The 18,945-nt window shown below is 40.3% G+C and overlaps 1 protein-coding gene across 5 annotated transcripts in view; it reads left to right on the top strand.

Moving 5' to 3' along the window:
• DISC1 (DISC1 scaffold protein) overlaps positions 1 to 18,945 on the top strand; it is a 228,949-nt gene that overhangs the window by 9,322 nt on the left and 200,682 nt on the right. For all 5 annotated transcript variants that reach the window (XR_014954297.1, XM_085576797.1, XM_085576796.1 and 2 more), the window contains exons 2-3: positions 8,258 to 9,243; positions 12,657 to 12,726. Coding sequence is in view for 4 of the 5 variants with exons in the window: in XM_085576797.1 (XP_085432923.1) it covers positions 8,258 to 9,243; positions 12,657 to 12,726 (1,056 nt within the window). In the remaining variant the exon portion in view is untranslated. The remainder of the gene's footprint in view (positions 1 to 8,257; positions 9,244 to 12,656; positions 12,727 to 18,945) is intronic.

Here is an 18,945-nt window from a genome sequence, read left to right as displayed (position 1 = left end):
TTGGAAATCTGTGTGCTGTGAATGGTGTAAAAGAAACCCTCGGCCAAAAAGCTTAGCAACTGGAGGGAAGTGATGAAATCAATGAACACAGCTGAAGTGGGGCTGGGCTTCTTTTAAACACACTTGGGGAAGCCCAGAAAATTCTGAGTCCTGCTGATGGGCAGTGTGAAGCAGGAAGGCTCTCCACCTAGGAGGGGATGGGGTGGGCTGAGGAGGTGGAGGGCCTGGAAGCTCATATGAGGAGGAATTTTCGGGGTAAGTTGTGACATGCTTGTCATCTGTGAGAGAAATGCTGTTAAGGGGGCTAGAGGGAGGCTTGTGCATATTGGGTTCGTGACCAAAAGGAAAGATTGGAAAGGACCAGAGAGGCAGTATTGTGGAAATTGGTGTTGTGAGAGAGAGTGTCTTTCTTTAGCTTGGAATGCTATTCAGGAGCTTTGTGGATGGTTATCATTCTGGACTGTAAAGTGTGACCTGTCCAGAGTTTTTGTCAAAGCTCCAGAGCAGCAATTGGAAAGATTCTGGATCAACTCTCACTTGAAGAGAAATGAGCCCTTGGTTTGGAAGGAGTAACTGGGTGATTGAAATGCGGTGAAAGTAAGTGTAAAAGCAGTCAGGATATGATGGGAACTGTGGAAAGCATGTGCAGTGTTGGTACTAGCAGAGTTAGGATGGAGACAACAACGAGTGAATGACAGTCAAAGTAGATTTGTTTGTGTTGCTGATGTCCTCCCCCAGTCTGACTGGCTGCTGCCTGACTGTATTCCTTGCTCCTTACCTGCTTCTGCTGGCCATGGCTTTTGAAGGTGTGTGAATGGGCTTTGGTCCCGTTGAGTCTTCGGTCTCCAGTCCTGGTGTGAGGTGCATGGGGTTACTCTCAGCTCCTGCCTGAAGCTGAGCAGGCAGTTGCTCGGATCTCCATGTTCCTGTCATATCTGGTGATGTGGATTGGAAACAGCAAGTTTGGCCTTTAATGCCAGGGCTCCTACATGGAAAGGTATGGAGAGCTAGCTGTCTAGTGCTGGTGGGTGCCTCCTTTCAGTGCCCTCCAGCTGCATATTGAGGCCTTCTCAACCTCAGTATTGACAGCTGTTGTCCCTCTGTGCTGCCACATCTGCTAAATTCTGTAGTTCAGTGCAATTACCTTCTAGAGAAAAACTCTATTCTTTCCTGGAATCTTAATTTTTTACAATTTTTTTAAGAGATAATCTGATTTGCTCTAGGCAGAGTGACTTCTGACCCACTGTATTTAGAAGGGGCTGTGATTTCTGCTAGAAGTTTTCTTGCCTGTGGTTAGTATGCTGCTGCTGTTTCAGCAATATCTGCTATAGTATTTCTTCCATAGCCTGTTCACAGATAATCTCAGAATTTCGTCTGAACAACCTACTTTTCTCCTCTGTGCTAGAGGAAAAGGATGTAGCTGACGTCTTCACTTTTGTGTTCTGGGGCCCAGTAAAACAAACTTCCAGCTTCTGTTTTGTGTGTCTACAGCCTTGGGTAAGGGTTGTAAAGGTCAAGCCATATTCTCAGTGAAGATCTCAAGAGGGATATCATGTGTGCCTTTCCCACTTGCCAGTGAAGGTCTCTGAGGGAGCTGCACTCTGCTTGCTGGAGCACAGTTTCCCCCCTCACAGGTTGTAGCATCTGCAGGCTGATGATGCTGAGCAGTCTGCTGGCATTTGGCAAGGACTTGCACTGACTGAAGCTGCTTGTGCAGGTGTTGAGGGCAGGAGAGTGTTGGCGTTGAGGACAGGAGAGTGCTGCTGCAGGCTGTGCCTAGTGGGGCCACTGGAGGATCTTCATCTCGCCACGTGGAGCGGCAATTCATTGTCAGCTGCAAAAGTACAGTTCACACAATTGCTGCTGCAAAGAGCAAGGAATACCCAAGTGCAGAAATTCTGTCTGAGCTTAAAGCGCTGTAGGGCTTCATGTAAAGCCCAGAGATTTTGTTTTCAGGAGAGCAGGGAGAGAGAACAACACCACTTCTTTGCCTTTCTCCTAGGTTGTCCTCGTGTCCTGCGTGTTGCCGTAACTGCAGTTTGTGTTCATGCCTGGCTTTTGTAGCGTCTTGCATTTAATCTACATCCTGAGGTGCTGTGCTTTCTGTGGGAATTTAGTGCTCAGCTTTCCTGGTGTTTGGAGCTCCATTTTATCTTTGTTTTTGCCTAGACAGCATGGAAATTGCATCTGACAGCCTGACTGGGGCTACAAGGTGAACTTACTGCTGCAGGCAAACCAGGAGTATTTGTCCTGGGACTTTGATACTAAATTGAAAAGCCAAAAGCCTTCTGACTCCTCACCCTTGGCAATATAGGCGCTGCCACGTTGTTTTATTTTCATTATATGTGATCACTACTGAGCTGTTAAGAGAAAATTACTTTCTATTTCAGTAAACTCAATTCTGGTTTCAGACTGTGCATCAGATGCTTAATTTGGAACTCTCTCTCATGGTGAAATTAAAAATTCAAATCTCCAAGCTGGAACATTCAAACTGTGCTTGAATTAGAAATTGACTGCTGTCAATGTGCTCTCACACTTCACTTTTTAAAAAATTCCTTCCTCCGTGCCCCCCTGATGAGTTTTATATTAGAGTCTTGCTGTAGATGATCTGACTGAGCAGAAGTAGTGGGAATCCACACTGTCACTCTGTAGACAGAGTGATGAAAGAGAAGTGTGGTGTGTTAAATAGACCATTTTTGAAAAGGACTGCTGTGTACTGATTTCATAGTTTCACAAGTGTTTGCTGAAATGATTTTATGGGATATGACTGCAAACCCATTAAGTGTTGTTTGCAAATTAATTTATGACCTAAGAAAACTACACAGTTACTATGCAATATCCTTGCTCCCTTATTTCTGTGTAATATTTAAAGCTGTTGTCAGATCTTGACTGAAAGAATCCAGAGTGTTCTCTCCACTTAAGGCATTTGCATGGACTGCCTCTACAGATTTTTGTATTGAAACTGGGAACAAAAGAGTTTTCCCTTGGAAGAACAACAAAATTTACACCCACACCCCACCTCCTGAAATAGGCGTTGGTTCTCTGTTGTGAATATTCTCTGTAGGCTTGCAACTTATGTGTCCATCTGCCTCTTTGGAAAGTGGGTAAATTATTCTCAATAACTTAGCTATAAGTTAAAAAGAAATTTGCCCACAGGTTTGGAAAAAATTGGGCTGGATATTTTTGGGGAAGTGTCTTCTGTTACTCACTATGCTGAAGGCACCCAGTGCTGGTACTGGCTTGTTTTTCCAAACCTGCTTGTGTTCATCCTTGGGATGTTTTGTTGTTCATCAGATGGGCTGGCGGAGTGGATCACTGAACTGAGTGTAGGGTTAGTGATGACTGGGGAGCCTGGGAACTCTTCTGTTAGGCAGCTGGTCGTGTGAGTTTGTCATTTCTAGCAGGCCAAGGCAGCTATCAGTGTGCTGGGTGAAATACATCCATGAATCGTGTAAGGAGCTTTGAACAATGATTGGATTGAGGCTGATCAACTGGAGATGAATTTAGAAAGTGAGCTCTAGTAACAAATATGTAATTAAGGAAAGGGTGATTTCTCCTATTCCCCTGACTAAATAGGTGGTTTTTATTAATATGGGAAGTGTTTGTTATTTACCAACTTACTTTTGGGTTGACTGTTTTTTTCTTTCTTAGTGTTAAGGCTAGGCCAGGTTTGAACTGTTTTTCTTATTTCTTGAGGTATGAAAAATTTGATGGGTGTATTAATATCAGCTGATGTGATTCTAATTCTAGAGAGAGGTGCTGTAATTTCATCAAATGGCTTAAAATGAGGTGTTGCATTAAGGAGGTAAGTGGCTTGATTGTAACAACTCAGTGACATGCATTATGGGAGTGTGTCAATAAAAACACAATTATTTAAACCCTGGGTAAAGAAGAGCATTCTGTCTTTTACAATGCTCAACTCTTTGGAGTGCTTTTTAGTGGAGAATGGAAACTGACATGCATTTAATGACTTTGGAGGATATGTTATTTGCAACGTTTTGGAAATCTAACAGTTGAGTAACTGAACCCAATCTGTGACTTTAGAAATCACAGGAAGCCTTGGTGAGGAAATAATTTGTATCATTATATCCAATACAATGTAACTCAGGAATGCTTCCCTCTGTACACATACTTTATAAAACTTTAGATAAACCACAGTTACGGTTAGCACTCAATAGGTGAGATGAAAAAGCTAAGTGAGAACTTTTCATTTTAGGAGTAATGAAAATCTTTCTGTGAAAGCTTATTTGTGCAAAGAGATGGTACTTGTTTGTTTCAACATAGGCTGCGTTGAGATCAGTGCCATCTTATTTTGCATATTTAGTAGTGTCTTTGAAATTCAGAAAATAAGTCAAACTATAACTGCAACATTTTGCACATTTCTGTGATGTAGGAACTGAACAGTAATGCTTATTGGCATGTCAGATTAATCTCCAAGAATGGTTCATTTTTGTTTCTGATAGGTTAAACATTTATGTGTGTATATTTGTAAAAAATATTTGAAACTCACTTACTTTGCTTGTGTATAGTTGGATGAAGGTGTTTAGAACTTTCTTAGGAGAAGCAGCACTACAGAAATTGCTTGGAGCAGTGCTTTGATACTTGGCTTTGAATATGACCGAATACCTTTTCTTCAATATCACAGTTACCACCCGCAAGTGCTCTGAAGATGAATTTGTATTTATAATAAAAATGAACTGTGTATATTATAGGTGTATTCAGATAGTTGAGCTACCTTTAAAACTGCATCTATAATTTCTCACTTTCAGGGAGAGGTTAAATGATCTTGCAAGCATTTTGCATTGCATGCTTAAAGCAGGAGTGAGGAGATGATCACTACAGAGTTTCTGTACTGATCTATAAAATTCTATTGGAATAACAAAAATGTAAGATATTTGCACCTTTTCACCCACAGATGATACTAGAATATTTGGTCAAAAAAAACCTGAGCTGCCACTTTGTGGCTGAGAACAAAGACGGATGATCTAAAATAAATGAGATGACTGTTTTGCTGTCCTTTGGTGTCAGGCTGGGTACAAGAGAATGTGCTTTTTCCATCAGTGGGAAATATTCTTAGGCTTCACCTCTCCCTCTTTCATCTCACTTGGTGTGACTAAGATGTGAACAACATTACTTTACAGCAATAAACTATTTTCTTTTTCCCTCTGCTCTGCATGTGAACTGCTATTTTACGTGAAATGTTGATCATCAAGAAAGATTGCTATGGTGAAAGAGCAAAGAATATATCTGAGCTTTCATAATTTGAAATAATTTGTGCATATCTGCCATTAAATATTTGTTACCTCATCTTCTAAGATTGTAAAATATATATTTTCAAAATCTGATTTTTAATTTTACAATTGAAAGGCTCTTCCATTTGTGGCTTTTTTCTCTTCCTAAATGTGTGTCTCACCCATTATAGTGTAGGGTTTTAAAATTGCCTTAGGTTGCTTTCATTCTGATAATTTTGTAGTCAATTGCCGACAGTTATTTGATGCTCTTCAAACTGAGGTAAGATGAGAAGTATTTAAGGCCTGTCTTTTTTTTAACAAGTCAGCTGAATTGGTTCAGTGTAATTTCTCTGACATGCAGGCAAGGCAAGCTATGGTTGGAAGGCTATGCAGAGAAAGTTTATAGAACTGTATTTCAGATATGTAATAATAAACAACTGAAATTATTCTACTCTTGGGAGCAGGGACATGGCACATGGGTAAACAGTGCCCAAAAAGTACACCCAAGGCAATAGAACCTTCCTGGCTGGATTTTGTGATGGTTGAGGACACTGTAAGTGCTCTCTAGCTGGACCTGGAGATCAGGATTCCCCTTATCCTTTGGGGAAGGTGTGAGCATCCGTGTTCATTTCAGTCCCAGCTCCGTCCACTCTGCTTTGCACTCAGGGGCAGCCACACTGGGGTAAAGGATCCTCATCTCTCTCCCTGTAGCATCTTCTGGATGGCTCGTGGCTTGGCCTGACAGTAATCCTGAGTAGAACTCAGGCAGTGTAACTCTGTTCTGGTATCCAGGTGGGCGGTTTGTGCTGCTGGATGGACTCACCAGGAGATAGACCTGGAGTCCATGGAGGAACAGAATGCCAAACCTGTCTAGGGGCTACTTGTGAACCTTGTGAGGAGCACAAAGATGTGTGGGCTGTGTATGATCTCATTCAGGACACTTGTACCCCTTTGGCTCCAGTAATTTTTGGAATTGCATCCAGTTCACTGGGTGTGAATATCTAATGCTTTGGCCAATTTAAACCTTATTTACATTAGCTTAGCTTAAATTTGGTGTTTAAAGAGCTGTAATTATCTGTCTACTTTAGAAATTCATAGTGACTTAGAGAGATCAATTTTAAACTGATTTTAATTAAACCAGAGAACCTTTTGTGTTTTTACAGATGAGGCCTGTGGCAGGCCTCTTTAAACGGCCATGGCGGATACACAGCCTTGGAGTGACTCTTATGCATGACTGATTTATTCTGCTGAAGTCAAATTTAGGCTATTGTTTTCTATATAAACCAAGAGAATTAAATTTTAAAGAACATTCTGTTCAGTTTTTGTTCCCTTGCTCTGAGAGTGATCCCTGTTTGTTAAGACTTCTATTAAATTATTCCCAGTACAGCATTTCGCTGTCTTTATAGTAGACAGGCTGATGGACTCCATGACCTTTTTTACTTCTGATTTTTGTGATGATTTTTTTCCTCAGACAAAAGAGAATGTAAGAGACTGCTGGGATATTCTAATTTATGGTGATAGGAAGCAGAATACAGGGGCTTAACTGCAGTCCCATGGTGAGATGTGCCACTATTCTAGTATATGGAAAATGTATAAATTGCTTTTGTGGAAGGCTATTTGGAGAGAATATAATGAATGTTGGGAAAATTCTCCTGGGAAGTTTTGGTTCTAATGCTTAAATTCTTGTATAGGATGTCATCATAGTGAGGTGTGTATGAGGCCTATGTTAGGAGCTGCTGAGCGGTTTAGATTATGTGCATATCCATCAATGTAAAAACTGACAAAGGGTTTTGATTAGAGGGCAATGTTAAATGTAAATAAAAAAATCTGAAACTTGTGTTTTTGTAAGGGCTCTGTATGGGTGATATGAATATTTCTAACACCCGATTGATTCTGTTTCTGTGAGTACAGGGCAGCTAATAGAGGGCATAATTCAGCTAGGCATCAGATCCCCTTGAAGAGTGATTCTGGCAAATAGGTCCAGTCAATATCTTTTTGTGTTACGAAATGGATCATAGTGCAGAGTTTGTGTTCCCATCGATTCCCATTGTGCAGGACAGACAAATGGAATACCTTTTAACCAGCAGTGAATCCATGAGAGAATGAAAGTAGTCATCATGTAATCTTTTACCGATAATACAAATATAAAAACATACCGAAAACACATTAAATTCTGATATCCCACTTTTAATGTTTACCGTGGTATTTTTATCTTGTTTGGGTGGGGTTTTTGTTTGTTTTCCTATCTCTGCAAACAGCAAATTTATCTTTTCATCTGTGTAAGCAAGGTATGTGTAAGGAAATCAAGTTACTGAGCAGAGGCTTCGTCTTAATGATGCTAATACTTTAGTAATGCTACAAATGAATAGTTTTCTAGGACTGGTGGTTCTTCATGCAAAGCTTTTCCTTCAACTTTACATTTTGGAAAATAGGTAGTATCATAAATCTAATAACAACTTGTACAGTATCTCATTAGACCAACGTCTGCAACCACAGGGTGTGACACTTGTATCTGTTATGGCAGCAGAGCCTGAACCACTTGCTACTCATAGTGTTAAAATTTTTTATGGGTATGAACACAAGAAACTGAACAAAATCTCTTTGTGATCATGGTTCTCATATTTCGGATGCAGATTCAATCCTATCTTAGATGTGCTTGTAAGTCTGAAATCAGTTTGCATCAGAGAAACTTAAACCAGGTTTCTGCTTCAGCATGCTGTTAAGCAAGTTGAGAACAGAAAAGCAGAGTGATATTGTGAATAGGGAAGATGTGATAACATTGTACTCAGGTTTGTGTCCTGATGGAGGAGCTTGTTAATGAATTCACTTAAAAACAGGTGCAAACCCTTTAGAAGGTGAATGAATGCACACAGTGTTCTTTATCTGCAGTGTGGTCATTGTCTGTGTTTTGTTGAAATGGAAAACAATACGCTGCTTGAAATTTCAGAAACAGCTATTTTCAGATGCCACAGTATGTTGAGCTGGAAAACTGCAGAAACACTTACTGACTTTTTCTCCCTTCCCAGATGATCAGCAGCAGTCAATGCCGGCGGGCTCTCTTCGTAAGAAGAAGCTGGCAAAAAGGCCTGGCTACATGAGGCCAGAAGCTCAGCGGCAGCTCGAGTTCCAGCCCCGGGGTGCCGGCGCGGGGCTCAGCCCAGCACAGCTCCAGCACGGCGGGCAGCACTGGGGAGGCGCTGAGGACTCTGCTCTGCACAGACAGCGCCAAAATGTCTTGGAATTCCTGCGCTGGAGTGCACCGAGTGGTGCTGTGGTTCCTGCTAATGGGGCGACAGCCTTGGCCACTACTGGGAACACTCCAGGATGCTGTGAAAATCTTTCTTGTTGCAATAATCCACAATCAGGTAGCACAGGGATAGGGGTCTGCCCTGCTGCCACAACAGGCAAAGGAGATGCTTTTACTGTGTGCTGTACATGGCAGAAAAGCCACAGTACCAAAGTGAGCAAGCCTCCAAACATGTATGCTTTGAATCAGACAGAAGTGAATAACAACTGTGACTGTCAAAACAGAGATGGTATTTCTCATTCTGCTGGTGCACAGGATAGCTTTAATTCAAGTTTCAGCTTCATACAGCTCTCCCTGAACTCAGCCTCTGGAGTAAATGATGTGGAAAGCAAATCTATTGAGGAAACTGAGATCGTTCTGCATCCCAAAACCACAGGCAATCTGCAGAAGCCAGAAGAAATGGCACAAACTCATGAGCACTTGGGAGATTTGTGTTGCTTCTCCAGTTCTGGTGAAGATTTGCAGCATGAACATGAGAGCCCAATAAATGATAAATTACAGGACTGTGAGACTGTCTCTCTCTTGGATATAGACACAACATTTTCATATTCTACAGATTCCTCGGATGCAGCATCTGCTGGCTCTTCTGTCACCTCAGGCTATGAAAGTAGCTTTACTGTCAGTGACCATAACTGGGGTACTTTGATGAAAAAATATGAACCAGTGCTACAGGATTGCTTGCTTGGCAACCGCAGTACATTAAAGGTCAGTAATCTCACTTTGTTTTTGAATACCTTTTCCTTAAAACATTTCATTTGTAGTGCCAAAATCAAAGTTTATGTAGGAGTTCAGATACTACTGGCTTTTGTGGCCTTTGTTCAGAGTTTTACAGTAGACCTCTGCATGACAGAAATGAGATAACAGGTTTTGTTTGGTTCTTAAAAAATAGGTAATGTTGTTGCAGTACCCTGTTCTATGTTCTACTGAAACTTTAATCCTCTGATTTCTAACATCGCACATCAGTTTCTGACTTCAGTAAGTACCATTTCTTTTCGCAGGTGGTTGTTTTGTCTGCAGTTTGGGTTATACATAGTATTAAATTAGGTGGTAAGAATTCTTTTTCTGAAGTATCATGATTTAACAACACTCAGCTTTTTAACTGGAGATGTTTAAGTTGAGCCAAAGATTTCTAAGAATTAGGCAACTTTGTGAAAGTAGTGTGTAATCTAATAGGTGCTCTCCCCATATGAAGAAAATGGGGTCAAGTCCGTCTCTATCTTCAGCTGGGAACTGAACATTTTTTTCTTTTCCCCTTCCACCCCAGAGGAGTAGTGGGCTGGTGAGTCAGGAGTCTTTTTGCATATATTTATGTTCCCACATTCATACCTACAATGTATACAGGCAGTGTCATTCACTGCGCTCTTTATAGGAGAGGGGTGGGGAAACTTTAAGAAGGGTCAGCTGTGTTACGTTTTTATGATGGTAGGGTGGGCATTTGGAGCTTACCTGATCAAAGGAGGCAAGTATTGGCTTTATTGTGCACACGGGAAACAGCAATCCAGAGATTAACATGTACACAGTAGATTGAACTAATTTGTTCAAGGTGCACTGCATGGGTAGTGATTTTGTGGTTTGTTGTTTTTTTTTTTTTTTTTTTTTTTTGAGGTGTTTGGGTTATTTTTTGGTGTGGGTTTTTTTTTTTTTTTAATTGCTTCACTAGTGCTCAAGTTTCTTGATTGCCTTTCAAATACTCAGATCTTTGTAACTTCTCAGCTCAGACACATACCTGGTGAGATGTGCTGTATTGTCTTTAGGCCTAATGAAACAACCTGCTCTGGGGAGACTTTGCACAAACCTCCTGTCTGGATAAGGCAGAAGGCTGATAAACATTTATTCTTTCTTTGCTTGATGACATCTGACCTGGGCTTGCACTGCTCTGTAATACTTTATTTTCATAGATGATGTGTGTAGAACTCAAACTAGGTTCTCTTATTTACAGACTTCACACACATTTACATGGAGCAGTTTCTTTGGTTTCATGCCTGGAATTGCAATGTGCCCATAGTCTGAGATGGTTTGGGAAATTAATTCACTGCAAATTTGGGAATGCATAACACAATCAAAATAGGAAATTATTTTTCTTTCTTTGCAGTATTGCTTATTTGATAGGCACAAAAGAAACATTGCTATCTTTAATTTCTGTATTCATTAATACATTGAATAGAGAACTGGGGATTTGTGCCCTCAGATGTCTTTGTCCTTGGTTAGCCAGTCTTGTATGCTGAATTTGAAGCACCTTCCTATTGTAATGATAATGAGTAGAGTCTCAAAGTTTTCAGAAAGGAACAAAGGCAACGGTAGTCAAGAAAAGGAGACAGTACCAAAGTTGTTAAAATGATGCTTTCTCTGTACTTAAAAAGTGATCTTCATCTGGTCCACATCTGGGACGTTCCACTCTGAAGCACAAGCAGGCCTTTGATGAGTTGAGCTCCGAATGTCTCCCCAGCCTGCAAACAGAAAGCACTTTACAGTGCAGCAGCAGTCAGGTGTGCTTGGGCTGTGGTACCCAAGCAGACTTTAAATGACCTGCCACTGTAGGGCATGATGGAATAAACACTGCCAGCAGTAATGTACTCTCAGTATAGGTGGTTGTTTTACATCACATATATGATAAAAGTGTCACTTGGATCATTCCTACTTGTTATTGTATAGAGTTATTTAGAACTCTATAAAAATCAGGCATAAAACACAGAAAATAATTTATGGTGAGGGTTCAGAGCTCCTCCCTTCAGTACCATTCACATTTCTCACTAGCCTCACATTAAAAAAGATTGGAAAAAAAACTAAAATAATGTAAAGTACAGAAGAAATGGGTATGTATGCAGTGTTTTGTTTGTTTTTCTTCTGGGGCATCCTGTAGCAAACATTTTTGGATACTCTCCTAACTTCATTTTTATAGTTTGTTTCTTACCAGTCTACTTTCACATACCATATTTAGAGAGAAATCCTGAATTTAAAGGTTTGTGTGTTGATTGTCTAATTAATGTGTTGATATGTAGTCTCGATAACTGAGTGTTTCTATGGAGCTGTTGACTGGCTGTACCTGTTTTTCTGTATGCAACTTAGAGTTTAAATATGATGAGCTTCAGGGAGAAGGGAAAGCTTTAAGATTTCTTAAGATGTCTAAAGCACTTTCAGGCTTTAGACTTCGAGAATATACACTGCTTCTTTCTCCAGACTCACCTTTTCCAGGGCTGATAGTGGTTTGTTTGGTACAGGTCATGCATAAATTTAATAATAACAACATTCCAGCCTTGTAACTGCAGCTGTGTTAGACTGTAGCTGTTGTGGCAGTGAGGAGGGGACTAAACCTAGCAATTTATTTTAACAGCAAAAACTTGTAAAGGCCTTACAAATTTTTAGTAAATTTAGAACTTTGGTCTCGACTCTTGATGTTAACAAAGAGAAGCATTAACTTTTGAAATAAAACTTTATTATGGTAAGTTTCTTTTGGAATGTGAGAGGGTGTTTTGTATGTGATTTGGATATTCTTGATGTTCTGCTTTTTTCCTCATATAGCATTTGCATTGTAAAAATACAAATATCAACAGTATGTAGATGAGCCTAAACTATGTTTTAAGAAAACTTTTTGGCTGCATATTAACACTCTTTTCTGACCCATAACATCAGTATACCTATTCTAAAGTACTCATACTGCATTTCTGTTTACCAAATAAAATGTGGTTTGCATATGGGAATTTTATATTTGTTCTCTGCAGAACTCAGGTAAAAATTGTCAAAATGAGTTTGGGAACACAGTATTGAGTACAGTGTGATCAGAAGTAGATATCATGCTGACAGAATCCTCTAATAATTGTACTTTAGTTTATTGAAAGGGTGAAAAAATCCTATGATCACACAATCTCCTTTGCTTTTTGAGAAATATAATTTGTTATTCTCTGTGTGTGTTTGGACTAAATCCAGGCTTGGCTCAAGTAGCTGCAGTTCAGCTGGCTCCCAGATAGGTCTGTCTACTTGACAAATACTGGGCTTAACTATAAAAATTTGGCCATTGTAGTGATGTAGTAATCCATTAAATTTATATTGTGTTGAAGTTAATAATCTTATGTATTTTTAAATGCAGCTTCTTCTTAACTAACTTTTTTTTCTTTGAACAGTTAAAATCCTTGATCTTACGGCTTCAGAGGCTTCAGGAAAAAGCAATAGAGGAAGATGACTATGATAGAGGTGAGAATTGCTCCTCCCTACTCCCTACTGGATCATGCTGCCTTTTTTTTTTTTTTTTTTTTTCCTTCTGCCTCTATTAGTTTTATTTTATATTTCCTACATAGCAGTGGAAAACTGGTTCAATGAACTGTATTGTTTGTTTTGTGATATGGCAGGAAACAAATTAAAGTAGGTCAGCAGGTAGCAACAGTTTTTATTTTCTTGAGCCACATCACCATGTGGGAAGGTAGAAATCCAAACAGCCACCATCTGGATCAGCTGTTTTGAAGCAGCATGATTGAAAAGAATGCAGAAATGAGTGGAAGCTTCAAAAGGAGAAAAGACAGGCACTGGCTGCTGACAGAGTGAGATTTGCTGCTTGCCACATTTAGTCATGACACTACAACAGGGCTCACAGAAATAAGGTCAGTAGCTATTACAGAAGTGACTGATACTGTCCTGTGGGATTAAGTTGATGTCCACAGAGTTCAGTCAAAATTAGATGGAGAATATGGTGGTGATACAACTGCTGATAAATATCTATCTTTGAATAATCCTTTTTCTTTCAAATGCCTTGGCCCTTCTGATAAGTTTTGTATGTGTGCACATTAGTAATGAGAACATCTATTAACACATATTGGGTTTCTTATTGTTTCCTGTTGTGGTAGTCTGTGTTCAGGTACTCGTATTTTGATAATCTTGAGGTTCTAAGGTAAATTCTTCCTGCTAGATCTATGTTCACTTGGAAGAATCTGCAAGCATTTTGGTGGAATCTGCATGGTTACTTCAGAGAATAAGTGTGGAAAAAGACAGCTCCTTTCTTCCCACTTTATTACTCTCAGCTTTTAGGAATTGGGCAGTGGTCAGACTTGTAGTTTGCCCCTCCAAATGAACGTGTGATGCTTTGCAGTTGTACCATGACTCTGTTTTCCTGCCCCCAAAGATGTCCCCAGGATGAAAATCTAGTGTCTGGGGGTAGGTGTGTAGCACTTCTGCAAGAGTGGTTCTGTTGGCCTCTAAAGGCCAGCCTGTGTGTAGAAGAATCTGCTACTGCCACAAGTCATTCTTTTAGTGTGACATCTCCTAACAGGGAAAACCTTTAGGTGTGTTAAAATCTGAGAATGTTGTAGATATTTATGGGTTTAATCTCTGTCAAAGAGACATTATTAATGTGTATGCTTTACATGTGTAACACTCATAACTCTTCTTTTTTAAGTGCCTGTGGGTTGAGCTCACAGTTGGAGACTTCCCAACAGCTGTGTGCTCGGTGTGCCTGGTTACAACAGATTCCAGCTGGGATTCTCTAGGCAGTCAGCCAGTCTGACAGCAGTGTTTCAGTGTGTCAGGTGTGACATCTCCATGTGATGCCATATAGTTGTTGACCACAGGGAATGATGATGACTTGTGTTGAGTCTCGCACAGAAAGCTCTTGTGTAGTTTTCCTGGGCACTAGTCTTGTATCCTTAAAACAGGAACAGTTGTCTGTTGTCCATCACTTCCTCCTTTTACCCTTTTCAGTTCCACCCTAGTTATCAAGCAGGGTTAGTACACCTTGTTAGCACAGAGGGTGGTTTGCAGAATGCTGCATTAATTCTCCTCAGATAAATGGTCTGGCTGAAATGTTATTTCACCAGGTGTTATAGGCGCAGAGAGAAAAAGTGATAAGGAGAATCTACAGGTGGGATTGCTATTTTCTGTGCTAAGTCTGGCATAAACAGGCAGAAAACATTTGTTCTGGTGTGGGACTGGATACTGAGGTGCTTGAGAGACTTTGAGTTCTTCCATCCCTTTGAAAAACTAGACACGGTTGTTCTCAGAAAATGACATGCTTCATGCATGCATTCAACCAGGCATTCTGAATTTTATCAATTCCTAGCTTTTGAGTCCTTGACCTGTTTTCTGTCGTACTGGTCTTTGTTCCATTTCTGATATAACTATCAACTGTGGTTTTTTTATTTTATTTTTTTTTTTTTTTAAGATAAGACTTGCATGGAGAAGGTGCAGTGCTGCAAGGAGAAATCAGATCTGTGACCTTCCTTCCTCACCTTGCAGTGGCAAAGCTTTCCACCTTTGCTTTTAGAGCTATGTTGCTGCTCCTGGTGGAGAACAAAGTCTTCCCTGATGTGAAGTTTGAGAGCTTGTTAAATAGCTTACAGATTGGCCCAGTACCAATTTCTGTTCAAGTGAAATCTGTAATTAGCCTTCTTTAAAGGGATGTTATTGCCAAATATTGCTAAATGTGCAGAGCCATGATTGGGGCATAAATGGTGATGTGTTACCAGGGAGTGGGAGAATGAACCTGGTGCTTGGGGAAGGCTGAGGACATTTTAACTGTAATGCTAGAGAGAAAATTACTGATCCTGTGATTTGGGGACTCTCTGAGTATAGAGTGAGTCATCTGCTAAGAGCAGAACTATTTTGAATCAGAGATGATGATAGTGTAGTGTGTGGGGCCAACACAGGTCTTGGTCATTTGGAAACACTGCAGAAGGATGGACCTGGTGTGATGAGAATAGCTGTCAAATGCCCTGGACATGGATGAGTGAATAGAGGGGAGGGAGAGCAGGTGGTGGAAGGTATGTGGGGCTAGACTCCCAAGGGAAAAGTTAAATTGCTAATAAATACATTATCATGTGCTTTGGTGCTAGAGTCTTCTATCTGCTATCTGCTATCTACTGCTTTGGTGCTAGAGTCTTCTCTCCAGCTTCAGCCATAGTCAAGATCTTAACTCCAGAGATTTTCTGACTCCAGCTCTTTAAGAGTCATCTAGTCTTGAGGGAATGCCTCTTGGTGGAAGGGAGATATGTTAGCACTTAAAACTCCTCTAAGTGCTCAGAACTGTTTTTTGCTGTCTGACACTGCAAACGTCACAGTTTAAGGAAAGACAAGCATCAGAGGTTTTACATTGCTGTTTTCCTGCTCTACAGAGCTTTTTGGAAGCTCCTGTAGTTAAAGGCAATAATTGAAACTGAATTATAAGTAAAGTAGTGTCCCTACAGGGAGGGAAAGGGGATGCATCATGTTTTCAGTTGTGGCAACAAGACTAGGAAATGACAGAAATGAAGGCAAGCTTATCCCCTTACAAAGCCATGGACAAATACCTTGTTGCAAACAGCTTGGTAATAAGGATAAATTTGTTTTTACCTTGCAGAAACACAGGAGAAAGGCATGCTGCTTGAGCTGTTAGAGAATGTGGTGTCTTCCAGATTAATGTTAATGCTTTAGCATTTATTTCCTGAATGAGGGAAGATTTTTTTAAGAGCAGCCACAACCCTCCATTGTTGTTTAAGAGACAAGGGAATGCCTGTTTAGGTCTTCAGCTTGTTTCTTCCTAGTTTTTCCTTTCTTTAAGTGAATCTATTTGCTTTGTCTTCCTCCTCCCCTTGAGCTTGAGAAGTGCACAGCAGAAATGACCCTTGCTATTGCTTGGTTACGTGTGCTGTGCCTTCTGAAAGACCTGCCTTGGCATGGTGAGGGTGTTGGTGTAGAGGAGCTTCAATCAGGCATTCAAATAAGAACATATTTTCCTACGCTTTTTGGCAGTGCTGAGTGTGTAGGGTGGGGGACGTGTTTGTTCCAAGAGGATTGGGGGCTGCTCGGGGTGGAGGCCACCCCTGTGTCCCCCATTGGTGCTCGTTTTCTAGAGGTCACAGTGCTGTGAAACCTGCAGGGTGTTCTCTCTTCATGCTGTAGCTGTCATGGGTTGTTTCAAATGCAGATATTCCTCGGCTGTGAAATGGTTGTGTGAAATGCATATTCAGTGAGACAAATATCCTCAGTCGCAGTAAAATTTTAAAGAGGAACCCTTGGGATGTTATGTGTTTTATTGCTCTTGCTGTTTTTAGGTGCTGAAATATTGGGAAATAAATGATTTTTTTTTTCTGTATTTACTTGTGGTCTCCTCTTGATGGCCACATTACTGTATGTTTTCAAAGCAGGTACTGTACCATGGGAATATAAGCATTTTGCCTTGCATAGCATATAGGAAAAATTGGTCTGTTCTCTAAGGATCACTTGGAATGTTGTCATGGCTCATTATTCATGATGGAGCTTGACAGCTCCAAGGTTAAACACACTGCTGAATATAGGAGGAAAAAAAAAAAAGACTGTGTATTTTGTGTCTGTGGGAGTTGTGCTTGCAGCCGGAGCAAGTGCATTTTGCTCAGTACAAATCTATTGCCCAAACACTTGAAAACCTTTTTCCTGTTCTTTGCTGCTTGAGCTTTTCAGCCTTGCCTGGTGCAAGAGGCAAGTGGATTGGTAACTGTCAGGACTGAATCTTGCTGCTGAACTCCACTACTGGCTCACATGCCATATTGTTACAGAGTGAAAGGTTTCTGCAGAACTAGTGATTCTTTTAAATTATGATAATTATTTTTAAATAATTTTTTTGTTTGTAGCTGCATTGCTTGCAACTGTTTGGGAATGCTGATTCCCCCATGCAATTCAGAGTTAGGGTTCTTCAGTGAAGGTCATTGAGCAGATCAGAGCAACTCCTCATCAGTGTAACATGACAGAAAAAACACATCAACGTTTATGCCTGTAGTGGCAAAAACTATCCTATCTCAGCAATAAGGAGTCATGCTGTAGATGCATTTAACATAATGTAAGCCTTCAGTTATTTTAGGTGAGCTCTCAAAGGATGAGCTGTGTGAATTGGTGAACTGCCATGGACTTGTGCACTGTGTGCTCTGCAGAAAAATAGTATTTGCATGTTTGTTTTTTGCTCTTTGTGTTCTTTAAGACCTCTTCATATCAATTGCCTTTTCCATATCCAGGAATCTGCAGGGCATCAAGGACACCCTATGGTGTGTGTAGGAGTTTGAGTCATTTTGCACATTTTCCCTTAATCACAACAATAGGAAGGGAAAGGAAAGACTTTGTAGCTGTTAGTTTCCTGTAGGTTTACACTATAAGAGGTGCTGTTGCTCACTTGAACCAACTATTTGTACTGCAGAGAGAGTAAATGAGGGAGAATCATGTTCAGTAATGCTTGGGTTGAAAATGTTAAGTAGCACTCAGAGGAGGGCCTTTGCCACTTCTTACACTGGTACTTGCAAATACTAAATTTTGCAAAAGCTCTGAACACCTGGCCAGATGTGTAGCTGTTTGGTCTTTACAGGTTTCTTTTTCTAGTTTAAACTGGAGCAGAATTTTTCCCTATTTGAAGTACTATTTCTAATCATAGTCCTTAAACATTTAAACTAATTTGATATTCAAGCAGGTGGGTGGTATGTTGTTCTTTTTGTTGTCTTTTTTGTTTGTTTGTTTTTTAATTTTTTTTCCTTGGAAGAGCTGTTTGTAGATGAGGGTTGGATAGAATCCCTGCTTTACTGTGCTTCTATTATTTTGAGCTAAACTTCTTGCTTGACAGATGGCTGCTATAACAGGACACAGAAACGAAGACAACTTGGCTTCTTCCTGAGGAAGGACAGGGAATTTGAGAGAAGCTGTATCTGGAAATAACTCTTGAAGAACACATTAGTTTGGACTGGACTTGTTTCAGTGTGGCATGTACCTTTGGAAGTTGAATCTTCAAACCCAGCTGTATGGTTAGTGAAGCTCTCTAGCTGAGGTTGCTGACTAAATAAAAAGTGGTGAATGCTGGAGGAGCAGAGCTGCTGTGACACAGGAGACTTTCAGCAAGCTTGTAACTTGCAGTTGCAGGCCACTGGCTTGTCAATGGTTTTGGGGTGGATGGAACAAATAGAGCTTTCTGTTGTGCCATGCTGTCAGAGCCTTGTTTCATCACAAGCTTGTAGAAGCTTCCTGACATCTGTGGGTCTAGGTTTCATTTTCCATTTTTATAACTTTTCCTGTAAAGCTATTAAGAGGATGGGGGGGAAAAGAGCTTGTATAAATTCTCAAACCTAAATCTTTGTTACATGGATCTTGTTTATCTTGTCTTGCTCTGGTCAATTCAAATAACCTCCCCAGAAGAGTTTGGAAGGTTAAGGATAGTAAATGCTTATGTGAAGTATACATTATACTTAATTTACCTTGCAACAAAACAGAGTCTTGCACCTCTACCATCTTGTCTGTGTTCCTCTAAGATAGCAGACTCAAATGAAAAATAGAAGTCTTTTTGCACATACCCATTTTTTGTTTGGTGCTAGTTGAAACTGTGGACCAAAATGCTGTTGTTCATCTTGGCTTCTGTCCACAAGCAGCAGTAACATTACTGATTATTATTATGCAATCTGTATTAGGCCTATCAAAATGCTATTGTTTCCTTTGGTT

Source organism: Lonchura striata, chromosome 3, assembly GCF_050655825.1.
Source record: "Lonchura striata isolate lonStrDom1 chromosome 3, ASM5065582v1, whole genome shotgun sequence".
NCBI classification, from domain to species: Eukaryota; Metazoa; Chordata; class Aves; order Passeriformes; family Estrildidae; genus Lonchura; species Lonchura striata.
This window is presented reverse-complemented; position numbering and strand designations above follow the sequence as displayed.